At 40.1% G+C, this 26,431-nt stretch overlaps 2 protein-coding genes across 14 annotated transcripts in view; one reads left to right on the forward strand and one right to left on the reverse strand.

The window, feature by feature from the left end:
* ELP4 (elongator acetyltransferase complex subunit 4) overlaps positions 1-8,931 on the forward strand; it is a 151,251-nt gene extending 142,320 nt beyond the window's left edge. The window contains exon 10 of the mRNA XM_079970232.1: positions 7,493-8,931. Within this exon, the coding sequence (XP_079826358.1) occupies positions 7,493-7,624 (132 nt within the window). The 3' untranslated portion in view covers positions 7,625-8,931. The remainder of the gene's footprint in view (positions 1-7,492) is intronic.
* Positions 8,932-23,859: 14,928 nt separating this feature from the next.
* PAX6 (paired box 6) overlaps positions 23,860-26,431 on the reverse strand; it is a 42,685-nt gene continuing 40,113 nt past the window's right edge. For 8 of the 13 annotated variants that reach the window (XM_079991639.1, XM_079991645.1, XM_079991647.1 and 5 more), the window contains 2 exons: positions 25,541-25,691; positions 23,867-24,931 (listed from right to left, as the gene is read on the reverse strand). In XM_079991639.1, coding sequence (XP_079847765.1) covers positions 24,846-24,931; positions 25,541-25,691 — 237 coding nt within the window. In that variant the 3' untranslated portion in view covers positions 23,867-24,845. Of the gene's footprint in view, positions 24,932-25,540; positions 25,692-26,431 lie in introns of all 13 variants that reach the window. The other 5 variants (XM_079991641.1, XM_079991640.1, XM_079991638.1 and 2 more) reach the window with 4 other exon arrangements.

The following is a 26,431-nucleotide window of genomic DNA, read 5'->3' on the forward strand; positions in this document are numbered from 1 at the left end:
ATTGTTGGTACCTCTAAGCAAATTGCTGCTTCTATTCCACATATTGAGATATAGGTCTGCAATCTCCTTTGCTTTTTCTACTTTTGTGTTTTTCTAAGTTGAAGTAATTTTTTAAAAAGTTTTAACCAAATGAGCGCACCTCTCCCTGGTGTGAACATCAAATGCTTTATTAGAGCCTTTCTCTTATTATGTATCTACTCACTCCAAGTCACAGGCAAGGGGTTTAACACCCCACTCCCCTTTTTAACAGAGACTACATCATAGGGGCATATATCATGCATAAAGGAATAACTCTGCTCAACAGCCTGATCTTACATTTGTTTATCAAGAAGTCAGTCTCACTGAATTCATTGGGTTTTACTCCCAAGTAGGTATACATTGAATCGCAACTCAAGCCCAACCCTCTGAGATTGTAGGGCACTGAATATATTGAAGTTAACACTTCACAAACTCTCAAAGATGCTTTGTATAAGATCCTTTGGAAATGCATTGGCCAGCTGTCTAACTTTCATATGAGCTACTCATTTGCTCAACTCTAATGACACCTATTTTTGTTTCTGTAATGACTGAGAACAAGCAGCGTGTTTGGCAAACTAAGTGGATTGTTTAATATACTGTGTTTTAAATTATATTTTATTTTAATCTTACTATAATATTCCAGATGGAAAAGATGGCTAGGAAAAAGGTATGCTTGAAAATACCTTAACTGTATTAATTCTCATACATACTTTTTGATTGCTCAAGGTGGCTTGAAGATTCTTCTGTCACTTCTGTAGCCAATTCTGCCCAGTATCTAGTCAAACTCTGCAGTGGGGGAAATTGCTTGAGCAAATGACACAAGCACTCCTCAACATTATCTCCCTGTTAGTAGAACCAAGTTGTCTCTCTGTGGTCCTGGAAGCTTTACGTGATGAAACAACAGGAGTGATGACTAGAGCAACTCACGATGAATCCAACCAATATGGTCAGGAGCTCTGTCCTCAGGCTATCTAGCAGAGGTTTTCCAAGTGGTTAAGGGATATTTGCACCTTGTTATTGGAGAGTGGGGGATTAGGGGACAACTCAATGACTTGCTGTGACCAATTTGCAAAGCACTTTGTGGATAAAGTCACTCACATCCATTCCAACTTGGAAGCCACAGTTAAAGCAGAGTCAGTAAATGTACCTACCTACTTGCCCATTGGTCTTGAATACTTTTTCAGTTAGTATGACCTGAGAATGTGGGCAGGATTCTTGCAGATGTAAGTTCGACCATGTATGTACGTGACCCTTTGCCTTCTGGCTAAGGTAATCTACCCGACGTGGTGTGGCCAAGTGAGTGGCTGAAGTGGTAAATGCTTCCTTGTGAAAAGGTGTGAGCCTGTTGAGCTCGAAAAAGGCAGTAGTGAAGTTGCTTTTTAAAAAACTGTATCAAAATAATACATTTCCAGCCAGTCTACTATTCTAGAGTAGGTGCTTGATCAAGTGGGAGCAACCCAACACCAAGTATTTCTGGATGATAAAGGGTATCATTTCAATTTGGCTTTGGGACAGAGACAGCTTTAGTCACCCTAGAGTGCCATCCCCATTGGTTCTGCAGGAACTCTCAGCTGCCTTCATTACTGTCAACCATAATATTCTAGGAGGGAGTTCCATAGAATACGGCCCACAGTACAGAACACGTGGCTCCTGATGGATACAAGCATTGCATCCAAGCCACGAGGGAACCACTAACAAAGGCCCAAAGTCTGGGCAGGGATGTAAAGAGTCAAGTGGTCCGTAAGGTATTTGCGACCCAGTTGTTAAGGGCCTTGTAGATTAATACAAGCATCTTAAACTTAGAGGCACCATTTTATAGTACTTCTGTTCTTTCTACATGGGCAATTCCAGAAGGTTGTGATGGGGCATTCTTGCCATCCTCCTTGATGTTGGCCTATGAATTTCTGCAGGTAGGCCTAGATTAAAGCAACTGGAGGCTTTGGCCTAGAAGACCTTGGGAGGCCCAAACTTAATAGTATCTGATCATGAGAAATAAAACATCGTTCTCATCTTTATCTACTCAATAAAAATAGACTATTGCTGAAATTTTAGCATTGATACACAAATGTTATGTGTGAATGTCTTCATTAATCCCATACTTATAAAACTTATTAAATATTATACAATTATAAAAGATTATACAGTGGTAAAATAAAAACATTTTATCATTGTATAATCTTTTATCATTGTATAATCTTTAATAAATTTACAAAAGTATGGGATTAATGAAGACATTCGCACAGAACATTTGTAGGGGAATCATAGCTATGTTATAACAGTACATTATATAAAAAGTCAGAACAGTTTCTTTTGAGCTCTTTTGGATGCAGACATCAATTGTATCATTAAAATCAGTAAGTCACAGTTTATAATTTTCTATACAGAGAATGCTTAGATCAGACAACTGATCTTAGGACATTGTTGATCATAGTTCATTCTTTATCCTTTTTAGTCTAGAAAATGATCTTTCACCAGTACAGTTTGTAACCATTAAACACAGGAACAACCTGAAAATTGCTTCCACATTTGGGGGGCTGGGGACTGTCCTAATTTTCTCCTAGTATATTATTTGATACATATCTTGGTGGCTGAAATATTCTTTTTCAGAATGAGCTCATTTGATGTACGGGTGGAATTGCTAAGGTCAACATCCTTTGGATACTCTTGCATTAACATCTTGATGCCATCATGAATCTGTTCCTTGGTTGCTTGCAGGTTCACCAAAAATTAAAAATTGCCAGTTACACTCCTTTACTGCTTTTCTGTCTAGATTAGCTTCAAGAGCATCAATTACAGAGATAAATGAATTTATCCTAAACTTGTCTCATGGAAAAAGTTTGCCTACAGCTTCGGATTTTGTCCCATCATCATGGGGAGAGCCAGGGGGGCAGCTGCCCCCAGATTAAGTAAATCAATAAAAATACTTAACTAACTGAGGTTCTTCCCCCCCTCAACATAAATCCTGGCTATGCTCATCATTGTTGGGTTTTCCCATATTCTCTGCCTTCTTTTGATGTCTTGTACATCTGGTAAATGTGGTAAATTAGCCCAAGTGTTTGATACAAACTGCAATAGTGAGCTGTAAATATTTGCAGTTGTGCTCAGTGAAATTTGTGAACTTTGGAGTGCCTTGCTAGCTTTATGAAATTGGTCTAGCAAATGTGTCCAAAGTTGAAGCATGAAAATGAATTCAAATTATTCCAGTTTTGATGTGAGTGCTTGACCATGCTTTCTTGTTCAGTATGTTAGCATAGGGTTCACATGATTTTTAGTTTCCATGGGTTTGAACAAGATAACCGTGATGCCAATAATCAAATGCAGTAGAACCTAAAGCTGTAGTTGAGGTAGTTTAGTTGGAGAAAAGTTTGCACACAGAGCAGTAGATTTTTCCTTTAGCGGGAAAACACAGGTTTCTCCATTTCCTTTGGTGGAATAGAATAAATTATCTGAGCAGAAATAGACTTGGTTTTTGTATGTTCTCTTAGAAGTGGTAAACAGTGCTGACATTCTAACAGAACTTTCTCAGTCTAAAATGATATATCCTTGGTATTCATTGTAGTCCATAAACCTGCCATTATTGTCTCTGAAATCACTAGTAGCATCAATAGTTGGTATTTTGGTGTCTGCTTTTGCCTGCCTTGCTTAGACAGGAGGTTATTCTTTAGGCTGGGCACAATAGAAAAGGCCCTCCCCCTGGTTGCCACCAGACAGACCTCAGCAAGCTGCTGCACAACCAGGAAGAAATGAGTGACAAGGCAGGGCTGTGTGTGAAATTGTTCCCTCAGATAACCTGGTCCCTTGATATTTAAAGTGTTGAGGTCAATACCAATATCAAAACTTTAAACCTGGTCTGGTAACAAATTGGCAGCCACTACAGTTCTTCTAAAAGTAGTGTCACATACTTGCAGCAGGAATGTCCAATTAACAACCTACCTGTTGCATTCTGCCCCCACACAGAACACATGACAGTAATCTGGTCTCTGTGGCTAGACCAGGCATAGACAAACTTGGCCCTCCAGATGTTTTGGGACTACGACTCCCATCATCCCTAGCTAACAGGACCAGTGGTCAGGGATGATGAGAGTTGTAGTCCCAAAACATCTGGAGGGCCAAGTTTGCCTATGCCTGGGGTAAACTATCCTTATCAAATTATGACCACAGTTGGCATGTCATCTGAATCTGAAAAAAATGTTCCCCTAACTATTGTGACCTCTTGGGCCTTCAGTGACATCCATGGGTGAAGGAGCACTTACATGGTAATTGCCTAAATTCCAGACTCAGGAACCACCTACCCACAAGGTCTTATCAAGATTCAGGTGATTCAGCTCGCCACTGCACTTATTTGCACAGCCACACCTGAATCAGATGTAGTGGTAAAATAGAGCTAGGTGTCATCAGCATACTGATGACAGCATGCTCCAAATCCCCTAATGACTATTCCCAGCCACTTCATATAAATGTTAAATATCATTGGGGACAAGATGGTACCTTGCAGCATGCCATAGTGTAACTGCCTGGGAGCCTTATAGTTGTCCAGTGCTGCTCACATAATGATGCATTTACCACAAGATGGATCTACCTGGGCAACACCCCTATTCCCCACAACTAGCTGTGGGGCAAAAGGGCATAAAGTCGGCCAAACAGCTACAAGCGCTTTGCCATGTTCTCAGGAGGCCTCTAAAGCTAAAACTGGTTACAACAATGGTGTCCACATTTTCAAAGAGGTGGGCAATGTTATCCTCAGTGTCTTGGAAACTTGTCATGTAATTTTGTTAACAAACACATACTGTTGATAGCTCTGCTGGACAAGTATTTGAGAATGCAATGGAGGCAGCAAAGTGTGCTTCCTTTGCTGTCCTCACTGCCGTGCAGCAGACACGATTGTATGCTCGAATGCATATTGTGTTATCTTCATGATAGGTTGTATACCACCTGGCATCCAGTCTGCTTCATGGTCCTCAATACCTCAATGCTGAAGAGCAATGCAAACTCCACAGTGCTGAAGAGAGCACTTTGGAGCAACTAGGTTGCCTGACACATTGCCATTCTGTTGTCAGTTTTTCCTCATAGGAGAGTACCTCGTGGTCATTTTGGCTTCCGTTTTTTCTGAGCCTTTTCTAACTCCACAATAGGGGTGAACAGAACTATACACAGTATTCCAAGTGTGTCTGCATCATAGATATGCATGAAGGCATTACAATGTTGGCCATTTTATTTTCAATCCCTTTCCTAATGATCCCTAATGTAGAATTTGTCTTTATCACAGCTGTCACTGAATCAACATTTTCATTCAGCTACCCACTAGAACCTCAAGATCCTTTTCCTGATCAGTCACTGCCAGTTCCAACCCCTTCAGTATATATGTGAACTCTGGCTATTTTGCCTCAATGTACTTTACATTTCAAACCACATTTTACCTGCATAGAGCCGAGAGGACTCTTGGTGCTAAAGAAATAAATAGCAGTAGCAATCAATTTCATCATAGTTGTGGCTGTTCATGGGAAGAAGTAGGAAGTGCTTTGCAGTAGGAAGCCGTGAACTGCAAACGGGTGAATTAATTATGTCAAACCTGAACACACAAACCTCCCATTTTATAAAGACTCTGGATAAAAGCTAATTCTTAAAAAAAAGAGAAAACAACTACTGGCTTGGATTGCAGTGTGACAACTTGTAATGAGTGCAAATTACAAATCATACACTACTGAGTAGTAGTAGAGAAGCCCAGAAAATGTCTTAATAGAAGACTATATCAGTACAGCTCCAGGATTAATGTTTTTGGATTTCAATCTATCTAACATCTTTGCTAAGTTTCCTCATCATTGGTATGAGTTTAACACTGTGATTATCAACAGCACTTGCTGTTTCAAACAGGCATTTTAAAGTTTAACTTACTTAGGCTGCAGTCTTTTACATACTTACCTAGGAGTAAGTGCCACCGAACTCAACAGGACTTGCTTCTGAGTAGACATGTAGAGGGTTGCACAACACAGAACGTAACACTCTAGCCCAGGGATAGTCAATGTGGTGCCTAGATGTTGAGGACTACAACTCCCATCATCCATTACTGTTGGCCATGTTAGCTGAAACTTAACGAAGTGGTAGTCCAAACTCTCTGGGCTGGAGGATACCATGTTAGCACCCCTTGCAAAAAGACTATTTATAAGGCATGAAATGTTCCATTGTTAGCTGAAAACAGTTGTCTCTCTGTTGTGAAGATTGTTGTGTTTGTGTTGACTGTTGTGCTTAAAATAACTTAATGAGTGGGATTCAGCTCGGCTGTTGCAGGCATGCAACAGGTATGAAACAGGACTGTGCCCCCCATGTACCCCCTAAATCTGCTCTGGAGAGCTGGCGTGACCCAGAATGGTTTTAGTGATTCACAAGGGGAGAAGACTGGGGAAAGTCTTGTGGATGAATAGACCACTTGGTGTATTCCACACAATATGTATAGTTTATTTTTGTTCACAGTATATACTTTGGCGAGGATCCAAAGAGCTACTCTAAATGCACCCAGATGCTTAGGCACACACAACAGGAATTTTGGCCCTTTTTTCATTAAATAACTTGCCTCCATGTCAATCTGCTTTTGAGAGTCCCCTCAGTTTCAAAAGTGGCTTGCCGTGTGGCATCGAAGAGACGCTGTTTCAACAAATGCAAAGCCCCTTGGGCATACAGAACTGTTCAAACTAATTAGTTATTTTTAATGGGAGACAGAAGATGTAGGAGATGAGGTCTCTGGAGATAACAAAATAAATGCAGGAAATGTAAGCTTGGATCAAAGATCTGCTTTGGCTCATGGAAACCACTTGTACTAACTCAGTGAAATTTTGGACCTTTGTTTTGGAACACCATTTGCCATTTGGTATAGGAGCAGGAACATTGTTTGAGAAAAACAAGTGACTGCAAACCCATAAATGTCTACTCAGAAACAAGTCTCATTGAATTCACTAGTGCTTTGGCCTCCCACAAATAGCCGCAATCCTATACTAGGTAAGCCCACTGAGTAAGTGGGACTTACTTCTGAATAAAAATGCCTAGAATTGCATTACAAGGCAGCATTTCTGTATGCACCTACCATTGGATTCAGGAAATTACACAAGGGTAAACATGCCTAGGATTGCAGTGTAAATACCCCTTTTGGGACTCGTGGGGGTAATTTTGATTTCTTTGGGTCTTGGCCTTTGATTTCCATTTTGAACGTACTGATGAAGAAAGCTGAATTTGATTTGAAAAATTCCAGTATCCTGTAGATCAATATATGAAATAAAAGAATCTGACAATCTGGTTTTTGAAAACTGTTCTAATATGTATTTGTTATGCTGTAATAGGTATTCACTGGCAGGGAATAGTACAATGTTTTTAAATGTGTAATATCCAAAGCAAATCTAATTACAACTATGTTCTCTCTCATCTCTCTCTCTTCTCTGTCTCTCTCCTCCCCCCCCCCCCCACTCCCTGAAATCTCCTGCCATAGCAATTGCATTTGCCTCCAGACTTGTCAGACACAGTGAGCCGCACAAGCAAACAGGATCTGGCAGAATCTGCCAAACTGCTGAGCTCAGGATGTACTGCTATGGCCATAGGCAAGAAGCACCTGGACTTCTAGTGATTTCTACTTAGCAGTTTCACTCCGATTTATATGGCACTCTAATTATGACTGTTAATGACTTATGTAAATATTTTTCTTAATGATTGTGACCCAGTAGTCATTCATTCATATATATATATATATATATATATATATATATATATATATATATATATTGCAAGCTGTGTGCCTTATTTTGCCATTCTGTTTTTTAAAAATATTTGCAAATGTTGTATTGGATGTTTCTACAGTTAACAAACACAACCTATATTTTGATGCCATTTTAAAGACGTAAAATATGTTGCCATTTTGAAGCTGCAGAATTTTCTGTTGCCATCAACTTTACTGTTATTACTAAAGTTCAGATAATGAATGAGAAATGAAAGAATTGCACTTTGCATGTTTAACACAACTATTGTATGCTGTATATCAATATTATGTATATTAAATAAAATCATGGATTTTAAAAAGTCAGTTATTTTAATATCAGACAATCATTGCCCTAGAAAAACATTGTTAAAAATGACACCTTATTTAGTACCATATATGCTGTAAGCATTAAATTTCTGTGTATTTTCCACCTATTCTGTTATCAGTAATATGATAAAATATTTTTCATGGTAAAATACATTATAGATAATTACTTTGCCTTATGGGCTAATAAATATATTAAATTGCTTGAGTGAAACTTACTAAACATATACAAAGAATTGCTTTTCAATATAGTTCAAAACAGTAATCCTAAACAACTGAAGTCAGCAATATGAAATTATGTCAGCAGACATTATTCAAGATTGAAATTCAAACTGACAACTACATTAATGCTAGAAAACCAGGGGAGTGCATTGGAGCTTAGGGAAGACATATCATAGAAAGAAGTCTACAGAGCAGCAGATAACAAAACCAATTCAGGGTTCCATACTATTCTGTATATACTATTTGTAAACATATGAATTTTTCCCTAGGTAAAATGTATAAATATTTATCAGCAGCAAGATTTGCATTTTTGTATTAGAACTAATGTACAAACTATGTGAATAGGTGGCTATCTGGAAATGGTTTTCAAGTGGGACCTGAAAATTACTTTCTATATAGTTCTATTTTGAATTAGCCTTGATAGAACTTTCCACTAAGTTCATTTTGGATTGAAACTTAGGTCTTTAAACTGTCATTTTATAGAGTTGGGCTGAATTATGCTCCCCACAAAACCTTAAATGCTTACTGTAATAATGTTAATGTATTTTGATGGGATTGGAACTAAAGTGTTGGTTAAATGATTTACTTTTTATAACGCTGTGAGTAAAATGGAGACATAGCTTTTAAAACTGTCTAATGTGATGAATGTCAATCATTTAAAAAAATCCACTGTACCATAAACACACACTGTATACAGCTTTTATTCTGAATTAGAATAATTGAATCAATGACAGTGATTTGCCAGGATGTCAAATCTATCCATCATATCCTGTCACTACCAGTTTATTTTTCTGATCAAAATCAAAAAGACTACTGTTTTGTCACCCGCTATTTCATTAGAGGTAACAATTGAGTTTTTTTCTTTCTTTTTCAAAGATATGTCTGTTTTATTTTTTATTTTTACTATTTCTAAAGACGCAAATCCTTTTTAAAATCTATTCAAAATAAAGTTTCAGAACTGAGCTGTCAGTTTCATAAAGCTAATAGACATCTACATTCTTATACCCATATATCGCTACAGCTTTCAAATCATTTCTCCTTTCGCCTTATATATAATATGAAGCAAAACTTCTCAACACAATTTGAATGGGGACCTATGCAGATATTCAATAGATCAAGTATAAAAGGATTAACACTTTAGTTACTCAGTTATGTTTTTCATGTAAATAAGCTAGGGAATTTTATATACTATTCCTCTATAAATTCTAAAACCTTTAGGCATTATTAAATTAGCTTTTTTACAAGATATTATTATTAATAATTGTAAATGTCCTTAATGGGGTCTAATTTAGTAGACAATCTTCCAAATATCATTAAAATATATGACTCTGTGGGTGAGTGCAAACTTAAATATAACATGCATAAATATAAAGTACACTCATCAGAACAGGCATTTGAAATAATAAGATCGAGTTGGCATAGAAACCCAAAGAATATATTTTCAACAGCAAAAAGGAAAGGGGGAGATCATTCAGTGAAATCTATATTAAATGTTGTTTTTTGTTTCACATGCTCTGTGAAATAAGTGCTGCACCACACACATACCCAGTGTTCTACAGCTAAGGGGAAATACCTATTCTTTTACTTCTAGAATATTGTTTAACCAGCAGTAATTTGGTTTAGCAGTCATTTTCCTTATCAAGGTAAAGGTAAAGGACCCCTGACAGTTAAGTCCAGTCACAGACGACTCGGAGGTTGCGGCGCTCATCTCGCTTTCAGGCTGAGGGAGCCGGCGTTTGTCTGCAGTTTTTCCGGGTCATGTGGCCAGCATGACCAAGCTGCTTCTGGCGCAACGGAACACCGAAACCAAAGCAGCGCACAGAAACGCTGTTTACCTTCCCACCAGAGCGGTACCTATTTATCTACTTGCACTTTTGGGCATGCTTTCAAACTGCTAGGTTGGCAGGAGCTGGGACCGAGCAGCGGGAGTTCATCCCGTCGCGGGGATTCAAACTGCCAATCTTCTGATCGGCAAGCCCAAGAGGCTCAGTGATTTAGACCACAGTGCCACCCGCGTCCCTTTATCAAGGAAAACTGAATAGTAAAATGGTCACACCCTATTTGATAAATAAACAAATGTTCTGTAGGATACATTAAGTAACAGGACTGTTTCTTCAGATTAAATGAAATAGCTCAAGCTTGGCATGAAGTTTCCTCATTCCATTATGACCATTTCCTAACTGATATGTTACCTTCAATGGTCTAAAGACCTACATGTTACCTATTTAATGTAAAGCTTTCCAGGTCCCATAAACCAAAGGCATAATCCACCCACACAGGTATGCAGCTGTTTATGTGCCGAAAGGTCAGCACTGGGTTGACCAGGGCCTTGTTTCCCTCATTTCCCTTCCCCTTGTAGAGTATAGTCTTGCATAGGCAAGAGGGAGAGCTGGATTGGCCTCCCATTCCTGGCAAGTGCATATGTGCCTGTGCGTACAAAAGGAGGAGAAACAGGGCTCTTACGTCAGTCCCACTGCAAGTGGATGGGCCTGATCTTCACATGCATAAGGGTGGTGAAATGGACTGCTCTACTTCAGACTGCGGGGGGGATGACATTTTCAGTGTTCTCTTGCTGCTGCTGCTGTTTATTTCTACCCTGCCTTTTATGGCAAAACCAAGACGTATTAGAATTGAAACATTAAAAGCAATACAGTCGTACCTTGGATTCCGAATGCCTTGCAAGTCAAACATTTTGGCTCCCAAACGCTGCAAACCCAGAAGTGAGTGTTCCAGTTTGCAAACGTTCTTTGGAACCCGTATGTCCGACGTGGCTTATGTGGCTTCCGATTGGCTGCAGGAGCTTACTGCAGCCAATCAGAAGCCACACCTTGGTTTACAAACGTTTTGGAAGTTGAACGGACTTCCAGAACGGATTCTGTTCGACTTCCGAGGTACCATTGTACAAGTTTGGGGGACACATTATCCTAGCAAAGGTCTGGAATCATGCACCTGGAGCATAGATAGACACACACAACCTTAACACACACTTAGCACAGAAACACATCTGATGCATATACACTGACATGCACATGCTTACACACAGGTTAATGAAATGGCAAAGTCCTCTGCTCAAAATGGTTTGTTTTTTTGTTCCTGACACCCACACACCAAGAAACAAGCATTCAGAGTATTCACCCGTTTTCCAATTGTCATTTAAATCCACCCATGGAAATGGGAAAATAGGAACAAAAGTACTGCCTGTAAGAAGCATTCTGTCTACCTTTCCTGGCTTGCCCATGCTTGAACTGTTTAATTCCGATTTATTATAAAAGTATTTCTATAAAAGCATAATATTTAAAATCTCTAAGCAGCATACTAAAATGCAAACATAAAAACATTAAAATGGTATAAAGCACAGATAAATATATATATTATAATGATAGGGTCTTGTGTGTCAGGGAAGGCCTTGACAAGAAAATAAATTTTAACAAACAGCTGAAGTGAATTATGTTTCATGTATGGCAGAGGGAAAAGCATTCCAGAGTGCAGGAGCAATTGTGGAAAATACCCATTTTCAAGTGGTATTCTGTAAGTCATAGTACCATGAGTAAAATCTTCCCATGTGATGTAAGTCATCTTTAGAAGTCTATACAGGCCTCATCTACAAACTGATTCTACATGATCAGGTTAGATATTGCATCAAGCACCACACCAGACTAATGGGGTGACCAACTAGGACTCACAACGGATATGAGGAACCTGGTTTGCAGAGTCAGGAGAAGAATGAGTAAGTGTTTCAAAATGCAGCTTCAAACAGCAGCTCTTACTGCTGACAATTGCTGCTTCCTGGCACCCCCAATTACTGCCAAGAGAAGGAGGCAAGAACATGAGGTCAGCAGAGTGCTTCCAGAACTGAACAAGTAGTTCTGATCACTAACCATAGGCTCCAACTCCTAGGGGGCCAGGTCCCTTTGGCCCCTGCAGTAAAACATTTGAAGGGATCGGGGCCCCCAGAGATTATAGGCATTGTTACCTTTCTTTCCCACGCTTGGACTTTGTTTCCCAACAAGCGAATTTGGCAAGAGAGCTGGTATTGGGCAAAAACCTCTGACATTGTTTCTTATGGTCGTAATGATTGGAGCAGGGAGACAAAGAAAGAGAGAGAATGCAAACTGCTCCGTGGGGCAGGTTCACAGAGTTCTGGTAGGATAAGAGAGGAAGCGGCTCCCGGTTACTTATCATTAAAAAAATAAATAAACTAGGAGTGCCTGATTCAGATAACTTGGAAGTTAAAGCTCTCAACCTACTGTTGTTGCTGTTATTGTTGTTGTTGTTGTTAATCCGCCCTTTACCCCAAGGTCCCAGGGTGGGTTACAACAATTAAAACACAGTATTCAAAAGCAATTTAAAACTTACTGTCAACTTACTGTCACAGAAGTAAGGTGGGTCCTAAAAATATGACCAAGAAGGCAAATGCATAATTTTGCAGCCAGCCCTCATTGATTTGGGGCAGAGAACACAACCAGATACCTAAAAACTTGGTATTGGGGAGAGCTAGGTTCAAGTCCCTTTTTAGCTTTAAGAATTCATAGTAGCCCTGGATCAGTTGCTGTTTCTGAGACCAGCCAACCTCACAGAGCTGTTTGGGGGATAAAAAGTAGGGGTGGGAATAAACCGTTTCACAAGCACAAGGTACCTCCATTGCTAGCAGCTGCTCACAACAACATGCCATGATTTAAGCTGTGTTTCCAACAGTCATAGCAGTTCGTTTCTCTCCACCAGCCTGCATACATCCTTCCTGCCATCCTTTCCTGCCAACTTTTCCACAGACTACAAAGCCACTGTTTTCCGTATCTTTGTATAGCGGGCTATATTCCAGCCAAATAAAGCACAAGTTGGTTACTGGGAGGTGGTGGTAGTGGGGAAGCTGTGACCCTTTAGATCTTAGAATCTTAGAATTGTAGAAGGGACCACAAGGGTCATCTGGTTCTACCCCCTGCACTGCAGGAAGAATTCACCCAAAGTGGCGCTCGAACCCAGAACCCTGAGATTAAGAGTCTCATGCTCCACCAACTGAGCTGTGTTGCAGCTTCAGCTCCCATCAGCCCCACGCCAAAGGTCAAGGATGCAATTGTAGTCCAGTGACAGAGGCTTACAGGTTCCCCATCAAAACTTTGCATGGATGTGCACTCATACTCACTTCCTCCAGGCAAGCAAAATATGGCATGTTATCACAGTGCAAAGAAACATTCCAGCCAAGCAAAAGGACTCATGTAGGCTCTAGAACAGGCCCTTCAGGAGGTGTTGCCTGGAGAAGATGCAGAGCTTACAAAGAATCCTGAGAGACTTGGCCACATTTGGCCTGAGGTTCCAGAGCAACTTTGCAGATCAATGAAAAACAATCTAAAATAGATGACATATAAGGAAAGGAGAATGGGGAGGGAGGAGGAAAGGAACAAGCTCGGGTACTAGTTCTTCCCATAATGACCAGTTGGATGGAAACAGTGCAGGGAGCTTGATGGAATGAGTGCTGCTAGATGACAGTTGCCGAAGAGCCAAAGGCAGCTCTGAGCAGCAATGATAGAATAACCCAGCTTCCTTTCTCTCTCTCTCTGCTCTGCAGTCTGGGGGAATCTTGGCATTTGCTCAGTACCATGTATGTCTATTTCCAGCATGGCCTACTTTTAAAACGTTTCAATCTAAGCTCTGATGTTTCACCCCTTGTTTCATTTAAAGTCGCACTGTGTTGTGCATCTTCAAACAGCATTCTTATACAAGCATCTTTTGCTCATTGTTTTTCTGCATTCTGACTACAAATGCAAGAAAAATGTATTGGGGGCACAGCTTCCAGCCAGATCCTCACAGGCACTGTGTGAGAGCGTGTAATCACCTGCACATTTGGTGCACAGTGGCGGCAGCACAGATAGGATTCGTGTAGGGCTTACTCCTTAGCCTTTTCTTCTCCCAAAGATATCCTGAAAGGCTTAAGATTGGAGTTTTGCTTCTCCTGGATGGGCCCCATCTGCCCTTTGGCATGTAGGGAAGTTTGTGCACATTTCTTACAGTGCCTCTGTATTTAGCAATCTGCTCCTTCTAGTCCTCCTGTATATGAAATACAATTCTACCAGTCCGGAGACGCTGGACTGCCCAGCTTGGTACTGTACTGTGCACAGAGATATCCAATGTTTGGGGATGTTCCATATCTGCAGCCTCATAGAATAGATGCTGCCAGCTGCCATGAACCCAATGACCACTACTCTCTAGGCAGGGAACCAAGAGTGGTTAGTTCAAGTATAACATACAGGCACCATAAAAAAATGACAGCATTCAGAGAAAATGATGGTGGTTGTGGTAATGATGATGGCACCATCTACAAGAGCTTTGCAATTATGGAGTAATTAGGCTTATAATTACATACAAATATGTACATTTGTATATTGCAAACAGAATGCTAAGGACAGGCTTAACGTTAAAGAGAGACTTATTAGCAAAAAACCCCAAAAAACTATTTAGTATAGACACTAGGGAACAAATAAAATTGTTTTGAAGGTAACATCAATTTCAGGGGAACCCCACCACCACCACTGGCCATTCCCATGTGTGGGTGTAGTGACTAGAGTGTTAGCTCCGACTCTCCCATGAAGTTCACCGAAGGATCTTGGGCCAATCACCGTCAGCCTAACCTACTTCATAAAGTTGCTGTGAGGATAAAATGGGGACAAGACCTATAGTATGTACTCCACCTTGAGCTCCTTGAGGAAAGGAGGGATATGCATGTAATAAATAGAAACACATAGAGTAGCTCCTTGATTTTGCCACTAACCTTTGCAGATGTTTGGGCTGCAGCCTCATTTTCATACGTCTTAGGCTATTTTGGAGCAATGATGCAACGAAAGATGATGTGAGTGGATATATTTTAGTTGGGACCTCCTGGGTCCAATTCCTCCCCTTTCTAACAAAAATGGGGGCAGGAATCAAAGGGCAATATTATATACGTGATGCCCCACTCAGTTTAATGGGCCTTACTGCCTGAAAAGTGTTTATAGAATTACAGCCTAAATCCCTGATGAGGATTGCTCCATTTCACATTTCTGCATTTTGTATTCTGTTATATGCTTAAAGGTGTTTGAAATAGTATTAAGAAAATGAATAAACCTTCCCAGACTAGGGGAGTGGAGGAGGAAGAGGAGGAGAAGGAAGCTAGCATATGTTACAAGAGGCTTGAGCTTCTTCAACATATCAATTTGAAAATTCCTAAATGTATTATAGGTTGGGGTTTTTATTTTTATTTTTTCAAAATCACTCTATAGGTACTATTAAGCTGCTTTGGCTTTTTTTCAGACTGATAGGGTGTTACATAAGTAGGCTGCAATAGTTTTAAATATGGAATATTTAAACAAGCTAAACTATGGAATTGGCTCCCACAAGATGCAGTGGTGGGTACTAATTTGGATGGCTTTAAAATATGATTAGATAAATTCCAAGATCATTAAGCTATCAATGACTAGTCATACAAAAACCTTAAACCTGACGCAATAGCATATGCTCAGCCAGTGCAAGCTTTTGCACACTGCAGTTATGCTCTGGTGTCAGCCTGCCCTATCAATAGTCTGGCCACAGTGTTTTGCACCAGCTGGAGCCTCCAGGTGAGACCCAAGGGTAGGCCCGCATTGAATGCATTGCAATAATCTAATCTTAAGGGTACCAATGCATGGATGTCAGGCACTGGCTGGATGAGGAATGATGGGAGACGTCAGCCAAGGAACCCCCAAGGGAAAACACAGAAGAGAAAAGCTCAGAGCCCGGGGATTGGTGGTGGGACACCAAGGACAGGTTGGGGGGAAGATTGGGAGATGGTGCTGAATACTGACGGGACAACAGGTTTTGGTGAACAGGAAGAACCTATGACAAGGAGCAGTTCAGACGCTGAGGCTGAAGTGGGGGGGGGTGGTCAATAGACTGCTGAAAAATCCCAGGAGTCTGCCTCTCCTGCTGCAACAAGCTCCCCTCTTCCCTGGTCTCCAAAAACACACAGGATAATGAGGAGAGCAGAACAGAGGGGGGAGATGCAGTTTGAGACTGCTTGGGAAACATCCAGGAGAGGAGAGCCTTAGAAGGAGTGGGTGGCAGGGACCTTCAGTCCTGGCAACTGTGCTATAGGGGCAAGACCTACTGGGAAGTGTTGCCGAGTTGTGTGCCATTTCCTTGACCAAAGGGTTAACTTCACTGACAACTGACTCTGCTTATTCTTGCTGACCTGTGTCTGACTCCTGCTCTGACAGCAAATCTCCATGGCCAGGCTACCAATGTCCAAGGCTGGCTGCAGTTAGCACACCAGCTGTAGCTAGTAAAAGGCATTCCTAGCCACTAAGGCTTCCTGAGTCTCCAGCAACAAGGTGCCCACCCCCCAAAAATAACAAATCTGATCTCAATCCAGAACAGGCAATTTGCCAATTTCCCAGACATGGGGAACGCCCCCCCCCCCTCCACAGTACCTTTATGTTCAAACTCAGTTATGGCCCTCATCCACTCCACCACTCCACCTAGACAATGATCCAGATCTTGCACAGCTTCTCCTGATGCAGTTGTTATGGAGAATTAGAGCTGTGTGTCACTAGCATACTGATGACACTTTGCCCCCAAAGTTCTAATAACACTCCCAACGGCTTCACAAAGATTGGGGGGGGGGGAGAAGACCATGCCCTGTGTGACACACACCATTGTGTGAAGACCATGTGGCTGTAGCACAATCTCCCAGTGCTGTACTCTGGGCACAAGCCTGTGGGCTGGAGCAAACTGTGCCCCCAATATCCATCCCAAAGAACAAGTCAAGGAGAACACCGTGGTGATAAGTATCGAAAGCCAAGTGACTGAGGAACATAAGCAGAATTGCAGTGTACTAGTCATCCACCAGGGCAGCCAAGGCTGGTTCCTCCCCAACACCACACCTGACCCCAGATTGCAATGGATCCAGATAATCCATTTCCTGTAGAAACTCCTGCCAACACTCTCTTCATCAACTTGTCCAAGAAGTGGGTATCATTGCAAGGGTCCTGTCCACATGATCCGGCTATATAAAGTAAAACCAGCTCCATAGAGTATGCATTGGACACTGGTGTCCTTGACCTTGACCAACAACTATGGCATCCAATGCACAACAGAGCTGAGTGCCATTCAAATTTCTCACTGAGAATTGCCGCTGAATACCAGTTGCTGGGAATCACAGGAGAGGAAGTTGTTGCGCTTATGTCCGGCTGGCAGGTTTCCTATAGGCAGCTGGTTGACCAGTCTGAGAACAGAATGGTAAACTCAATAGGCCTTTGGTTTGATCCAACATGATTTGTCTTATGTTCTTGTGCTCTTAATACCATGTTGCAACTTCCCTAAAGAAGAGTGCTGCAATTTTAGGGCTCCAGTCAGCCTGGAACAAGAGCCTTGTAGCCCTGTTCGGGCTTCTGAGGTAGGGCAGAGGGCAGTTTCAGCAGTAAAAAAAGGTCTTAGGCCTCTGTTTTCTCTTCCTATCTCTGGAGGCCTTCTCTTGCTGTGCTGTATAACACTGGAGTAGTGCCATTCCCAAACCTGAGCATTTTATTTATATATTACAAGTGGAGACTTAGTTCTAGAAACTAAACCATCCCTGCATAGTTCACAGGAGGATTTTTTAAATTTCACAGCATGCAACCCTAATCCCTTTCCCCATAATACCATAAGCTGCCAGGGGCTTGAGGAGGCCCATTACCTCCTTCCCCCTGTCCTCCATGTTGCTGTGGGGGCTGGGAGTCCAGCACATTATTTTCCAGTGACATTCCATGTCTCAACTGCTCTTACACAAAATACATTTGATATCCTTTCCCCAACTCCATGCGCACTCCGTTTAAGGCAGATTCCGCTGACCAGAAAATTAAGCAAAGGTTTAGAGTGGAGGGATTGCAAGTTCAAAACAGCAGAGAAAAACATGAGCCAAATTCAAGAGTTTGCAAAGAGTCCTGTTAAGGGTTTTGCTCTTTAAAAACCACCGAACAAAATTGTCTTGCAAGTTCATTAGCTATATCTAAGGGTTTGCAAAACCACCACCATTTAAAAAAAGAAAAAAGTGCCCTGAAGCTGGTATTTCAAAAATAACTTTTAGAAATTAGAAATGTTAGCTGCCTTTGAGATATAGGAGGTACATAGGTAGGTAGGGAGTTAGGTTCTAGTAATAAGTGAAGTTTAACCAGGGGTGTGAAGTTCAAAAGTGATTGCATTGCACAGCATACCAAAAAGCTAGAGATCCACAGGTGCAGTAGTGCCTGTGGGCCTCCCCTTTTCCTCCTGGTTGGACAGGTGACCAACACTGACTCCTCTGTCAGCAACAGAGAGTCTTCCTTGAATCCCTCTTCCCAAACTGGGAAGCTTGCTGCATCAGAGCCAAAACCATTTGTACAACGTCAACAAAATAGCTCCTTGTGTGGTAGAGTCCATCACTGTCTTAAATCCCGTTTCCGTCTATAAACTAGGCCTTGTGAGATTGAAGGTGTTGCAGCCCTTTGAAAAGCAAGTGAAGCGGCAGCTTGTGGCATCACAGTTGAAAACTGTGTCTCCAAAGTTGCAAATGAATTTTCATTGCTTAAAAAGAGAATGGAAGCAAAGTACCAACTGAGTCAACAGCCAGACATTAGTGAGAAACGTGATCAACAAGTAATGATCAACTCTAATATTTCACAGCTAAATAACTCTAATAGCTAAATTACAATGTCGGTGTCTCACATGTATTCATTCACCAAAGTTTTCCCCAGTTCTTTCAAAAATGTCTTCTTTTTTCATTTTCATGCTGTTTGGTTGCTGTCCAAAATCAGGGACAAGAGCCTGGTGATCAAAATGAGCAAACTGGAAATTCCTTCTTCCTTTTTAAATTAAATTAACTCAAAATGTAGTCCAAAGCTTTCCAAACAATGCTGTTGCTATTTAAAAATCATAACTATTACCCAGACAATTCAGGAAAAAAATGCCTGTTTCCCACATGCAATCTACAATGCGGTCCTTTGGACTCTTTTCCTTTAAGTATCCAGACCGATTGACTGTGGAAAACTGAGTGTTTTACTTTAGGAAAAGAGCTTCTTGCCCCACAACCAACTCAAACAGGTGGAGCAAAACATGTGCCTGTTTTTTAGGTGAAAGCTATATGGCTGTTTAACTCTTGTGAGCATTCCACACAAATACAAACAGAACCAAGAGGGAGGACAGTGTTAAGTGTATGTCATCATAACACCAAACTGTAAAAAGAGCTTATCCCCAAATTTGCACTAAACCCTTCGGGTGTTGCTTGGAGAAAATTAAATTGCACAACATGATTGGAAAAGGGCAAATCAATCAAAACAGAGCAGTCACCAGGCCATGTATGTATGTGCCCATCTGAGATAACCTGAGATGTCTGGCTGTTATATTTTGATTGATCTGTCCTTTTTCAATCACATTGTGTTATTGGTGGGCAATTAAATTTCACGAAGGTCTGAAAAGTCACTGGTGGACAGCACTTGTAGATGAGTCTGGAAATGGGTTGCCTTTCTGCACACAACAGGAATCACTTTTTAACACAGCAGATGGGTTGGTCCTCTGCAAAACATGCCCTGGAAGGCCACATTTGGAGCCAAATAAAAGATTGCTCATCTGTAGTCCAATGGAAAAGACTGCCATTTTTTTATTATTAAAATGTTATTACTCTTTTGTAAGGGGAAAAAAACCTCTCATGTAAACTGATAATTTACACTGATGTTTTATGAGGGTTTTGTTCACCTTGCAAGTACAGATTAGCAAATTATGATTTAAAGTATTGATGGCATTCTTACCAATTACCTAGTTTTCCCAGTTCCATTGAAAGAAAGAAATAACTCTTTAACGCAGTTAAACTCCTAAACAACAATGAAAAGAGAAACTAGCATTTGAGTTGGGTGCAATGCAATGCCACACTGCTTATATTGTGCAAACCCATTTAAGCAAATGATCTGAAGAAAATGCAAAATTTCTGGATGATTGAAAGTTTGGATTAAGGTTTTCATGTGACTTTCTTTTCAGAAGAACGTTTTTCTTAATCAAAGTCATAATCCATGAGAATGGGTTTTCCTATTGACTAATGTATCTTTGTAAGCTGTATTCTTTCATAATTCTGATTTATTTCAATAGCACTTCATCAATGCCTTTAAAAGCCCCTAGACAACTTTTCTTGGAAAAATGTAAGCTATGTGGCCTGTTTCAAGAATGTTTTTTAATATTTTCAGTGCCATCAGCTCTGAACTCCTTCACAGAAAATGTTTCCAGTAATAATCCTATTTAAAATCATGAAAAATAAGTTTTAGAAACAGGTCAATTGATTCCACCATTCCTACTATTTTAACAGAATTACATTGACATGGTGGTGGGTATGAATTTGGCTACTCAAAACTTAAACAGGAGGAATTCTGCTGTAAGCCTGTGAATATTATTGGCATCAAAGCTATAAATACATAAGCCAATTGTTTTCTTCTCCCTTGCAGAATATTGCCTAGAACAGAACATTTGAAATAAAAGCTACAGCATGAGTGAACTAAAGCTTACACATTGTTTCTCATCTGTGTGCCTAGAATGTACTATGCCTCAAGGCTCCGTAGGATAACAGCAGATATAAAATGGAAAACACACAACAGGAGATGCACATTGCTGCATCCAATATATATATAAAAAATGGCATTTCCCAAGAAAATCAATGGCAAATATCCCCCAGAATTTAATGGAAATGGGTTCAGTGTCACAAACAGATGCAAGAAACACTTAATGATGGTTAATAAATGTCAGTCTGTAAACATTTATATAAATCAAGCCTGCGTGATCAGGAAGCTGCCATTTAGAACACACACTCAAAGCTTTCCGTTTACGAACCGCTTGCCAAAATGTAAAAGTAGTACCAATGCACAGACTTTCTCTCATCATGCTTTAAACCCTGGAAATTGTGCTGTGTCCAGTTAGATGCTTGGGTTGCTGCAGAATCTCACATGCCCCTGAGCCAGGAGCCAGGAACTGGCATGCGAGCTCAGGCATGTTGAGATGTTGCAGCCTCTCTCCCTGCCGTCCCACTCCAGGCGATAGACCCCTGTCAGGATTCTAGACAAGAGTCCTCCAGCACAACGCTGCGTTCAGCTAGTGTTCTCTAACCCAAGATGCCCTGTGGCTGAGAGAACCGCAGCTTTTCCAGGCAGGCAGCGCTCAGGGGCTCAAGTGGCCTCTCTTCTGCCTAATGAGCAGTGAGCCAAGCACTCTTCCCAGCCTCTCTCCCATTGACAAGGAAAAGGATCACCAGCCAGTAAGCCATAAAGGCCTCCCTTGCTCTTAATAAACACATAGAATGTACTGCCACTCTGGTACATGATGGTTGTAGATTGTTCTTCAAATTATACCCCTGGACAAGGGACAAAGTATCAAAAAAATAAATAAATTAGGTAATGCAGATAAGCCTTGTTACTGTACAGATCCAACCTGTAGGAGAAAACTGAATGCCTGCCTAGAGTAGAAAGAAGCAAAATTATTGGGGGACAAAGGAAAGAAGAAGAAGAAAGCCTTTGTCTTTGGCTCTTTTCACTAGCTCCTTTGGATGAAAGCACCAGGAAGGAGTTTCTTTGTAACTACAGTATAGGCAAGGATGCTGCCCCACTCAAGTTTTCTCTAACTTGAGCCCTGAAGTTATCTACTAAACGTTTCTGATGACACGTTCTTAAGATCATTTAACATATGCTACCCCTTAACACATTGTAATAACCTGTAATCAAGACAGTTTAAAACTTAGGATAGGTTTCCCCCCCCACACACACACTTTCACTTTCTATTCAGATCTTCCATGCTGATGACTATAATCTGTTTTAGTGATGCTCTGAGTACAGAACCAGGAGGTGGTAGTTAGATTAATTAACCTGGAATAAAGAGTGTGATCTTGTGATGTGCAGTAGGACACGATTTGGCTCTCATGTTGCTGCAAACGAGGGAGAGTAAAAAAGTATTTTAAAAATTGATCAAAATATTACTTAGGTTGAAAAGGGTATAGCTGTCTGATTTGGATACGTGTGCGAGGGGTCAAATTCATGCCTATCTGATACAGATAGTCATGTTAAGATTCACACACTCAGTCATGTACAAGGAAGGGAATTTCTTGGAAGATGGCTGATCCTCAGGAGAGATTATACTGTGCTATGAAGAATCAAGTAAAGCAGAATTCTCCTCCTGCAGTTAACTGAGCTGTTTGTATAGGGCTGATTTTCCTGATGCCTGCAATTACATGCATGTCATATTATTTTATACATAAAATGCGTACTCTCTCTCTCTCTCTCTCTGAAAAAAAATTAAAATGATCAGCAGAAATAAAGAGCTGACTTTTATGCAAAACATCTATTAGTTGTGATTCCTAGGTTGGGTTTTCCACATTATTATAGATATTTCTATTTCAGAAAAGCCACCATGCTCATTTTAAACTCATGGGGTGTGTGTGTGTGTGTGTGTGTGTGTGTGTGTGTTAATTAAAGCCATATTATTATAGGTTATGCTTTTCTGCATTTGTCACGAAAGAAAATTATGCATCTGGATGCTTTTATGGCATCAGCAAATTGTCTCAAAGCAGCCACAGCGTCTCCAACTTACAGAAAAGTAGTATTTGATTATGCTATGGCACACTGAACAGAAGAGAAATGTTATTCTCTGTCTTTTGTGAGTACAGCTTGTGGTACTTTCTCTTTGAGTCCAAATTCCCTGTGCTTTCATACATCATCAGATCTGTTTTTCCTTGCAACATTGCAAGTAACAGCTGGACCACAATGAACCTCCTCCATAGATGTGGGAATGTTTATATTTAGCTGCCAATGACTAAAGTCCTTCGGCTTTCACTAGCCAGTCACAGTTTGCATTGTTGTTGCCTGTTTATTTTCCTTCTCTCTTTATTTCTTGACATGCACCTCTCCACCCTCGCCCACACTCATGCAAAGTGCATTGAAATATTAGCCAGGTTAGAAGTTCATTGGGAAATTACACTAAGAATGTGCTTTGAGAAGCCACATAGAGAGATCGTTTCCTCAGAGAGCTTTGCTTTTGTTATAATGCACCAGTTTAATCATTTAAAAGGAAAAAGTCTGAGGCTGCAATCTTGCAACCAAATATTCCAGCTTAATCCCATTTGATTTAACCTGGATTTATTTGAAGATAGATTGCTTTAGGACTGCTGCAGCACTGAAGTAAGTAGAAAATTTTAACCCTTTCTATAAATCCACATTTATGCAGCATAATTCAAAATGCAGACCTTCCTTAAAAGTTAGCTAGATTTCTCCCTATTAAACAACTGTTTCCTTGCATACACTTCTGTGCAACAGGAAAAAGTTTTCTTTTTATAGCTATTATAGAGAGACTTCCATATACAGCTCTGGTGTTCCAGCAATCTGTTAACATTTCAGCTAAGATTCCAAACCAAGCTATAGAATATATAAAAGTGATTTCTTGAGGACCTCCAATATTTAAAAACAGAAAATAATGTCAAAATAAGATTTGTCTGTATAAAAAAATATATATTAAAACCTAACAAGGAAAAAAAATTGGCCACACCACACTATAAGGTTAAAAAGAAAATAGTATAATAAAGGAAATACAAAGGCTTTGGCATGGTTTTTACAATCAACAATGGTTAATTTTGATATGTCGTTGTGAACAACTTCAAAACACTTAAGTTTAAAACTCTTGCAAGCACTTTTAATTGATTAGGAATGAATTTTAGATGCACAAAAATGATTGGACTGTGAACAGTAGTACAACTTCAGCTAAGAACAATTAACTTTTGCTGACCAAAAAAGAAACGTTTGATGCATGAAAATGTGTATAAAACATCTATAGAATATTCTTGTCAAATATAAATGAAATTAACTTTATTATAGAAATCATTCTGGGAGATTTCTAGGGAAGACAAATACTTACATTTTGACATAAAACAAATTGGATTATATCGAAGACACAATCTATCCTTTTCCTATCAAACTTTTCTTCTTTGAAATTCTCTCTTGATCCTTCGTTTGCACATAAGCATCATCTGTTAATAACCTTTGGAAATCCCAACAGATATTTTTCTTACAGAAATCTAATGCCGTATTGTTCCAGGTTGAATTATATGCAATGGAATGATACAAACTTGGAGCATCAGTCTGAAATCTATGAACAGATTGGTAGAAGTATTCGATATAGCTTGATAAAACTCTTAATTCGTGGCAAAGCTTGTTGATCATGGCTTCCTTTTTTAAAAATAAAATAAAAAACACAACTTCATGACCAACACAAAAGCAAACATCCATTCAGTCTACATTGTTCTTTTTTCATTATAACATACAAATGCCCATTTACAAATAATACATCAAAATGAATAAAAGTTTGGATACCAAAATGAAGATTTGTTCCAACTGATATAATGCCTTCATGTATACAAAGGTCCATGTTAAAGTCTTTCTCCATGTGTTATGTCGTAGGGTACAGTTGCAGTACAGACGTACTCTGAAAGCCGTTCTTCTTTTAGAAAACACAGCCAAACCTCCAACTGTTGTCCATAGAGCCATTTACAAAATCAACACATGGTTTACTGTAATCTTGGCCAATATTGAGACATATCAGGTTCACTGCCGGGAACTTGAACAGGAACTGACACTCCAGGGGAAATAAGACCTTAAAAGAAAAAGAAGAAAAATTTTGTAGAAACAAACACACATATATTCAGCTTCTCTGTGTCCCCTATTAAAAGGGGGCTTTCTTCTAAAGCTTCCAGAGCTCTGTTAAAGAAGTCAATAATATCTTTCCCCTTTTGATCATTTCCTAATTTTAGGAAATCAGTTGACCTAGCCATCTGCAAGCATATTAGAGTATATATACTTTTTGGCCCCACAGTTAAATGTCTAGTCAGTCTGCTCTAACATTTTCAAATTGTAATGGGATGCAGTATTTTATTTTTATGTTCAAACTTTATCTAGAAGTGCTGAGAGGGGGAAAGATATAAACTGGAAGGAAGAAACAAAACGATGTTCTGTTCATCATTCCTTCCTTCCTTCAAGTGCAGCCTCCCAAAAAAGTCAGGAATGGCTTCCCTATTTTATACACGAAGAGTTGAGCCACTATGTTTAAGCAACTGCTACTAGGACTGGGTTTTTAACAGGTAACTAACAATCACATTTGGATAGAAAATTAGCAATAACTTTCTTAATAAATTGTTGCGATCAGACTGGCAGGAGAAACAACTTCTTTAAATTCCTTTTGACAAAGAAACAAAGGGATGCTTACCTGTTGAAGTTGCGCCAGAGGCGCCCATTGGCTGGCTGTTCATATGTGTCTGCATGTGAGGAGGGGTATATGTATCATAACTCCTCCCATTTACTGACGGACTTGTGGGCAGCATGCAAGAGTAAGAGGAAGTCTGGCTGGGTACCGGGGGCTGAAAGAACAAAGCAAGGCTTGTGAATTTCAGCAGCATCATATAGCCATTGTTTCCTTGTAGGGACAGTAGATAGACTCTACACACAAAGAAGTTAAACATTCATATTTAGTGCCTTGTTCCACGGAGTGCTCAGCTTTCACGGTTCCCGCCCCCAAAAGAGGGTAAATGATTCCCCATCTATATTCCATGGCATGCAAAGAGCAGGCCCTTCCACTATTATTGTCTTATTTATTATATTCATATAGGGGCTACTTTCTTTGAGCACTTAACTTCCCCAGATTTGAGCACTTTCAGATCTGTCACTGGGTTGGGGAGTGGAGAGTGGAGCGTGCTTGCTCAGAAGCATTAACTGTGAATTGGGCTATGTTTTTGTTTATACTGGAATGCATGTTAAGAGCACTGAGGAAAAAAAGGCATCTCTCAGAAGTGCCAATCCTACTGATTTTCTCAAATTCAGTAGGAATCATCTATCTTCTTGTTGGTAGCAGGAAATTGGATCAGCTTACCAAACTATAAGCCTTACAGTGAACACCAAAACAAAAACATTTTCTCTCTGGGTCTTGTCCACAAGCTTCCCACAAGTTGGTCTACTATTTGGTAATCACTGGTGCAGAATATAAATGAGGGCGTGCATGAAAGCCACATCACTGAAGACAAATATTGCTTATAAGAACTGATATCACTCTCAGTTTTTTGCAATGTAATGGTTTAGGTCTTACATCCCAGTCCAATTTCTG

This window comes from Podarcis cretensis (assembly GCF_951804945.1).
Source record: "Podarcis cretensis genome assembly, chromosome: 1".
Lineage (NCBI taxonomy): Eukaryota > Metazoa > Chordata > Lepidosauria > Squamata > Lacertidae > Podarcis > Podarcis cretensis.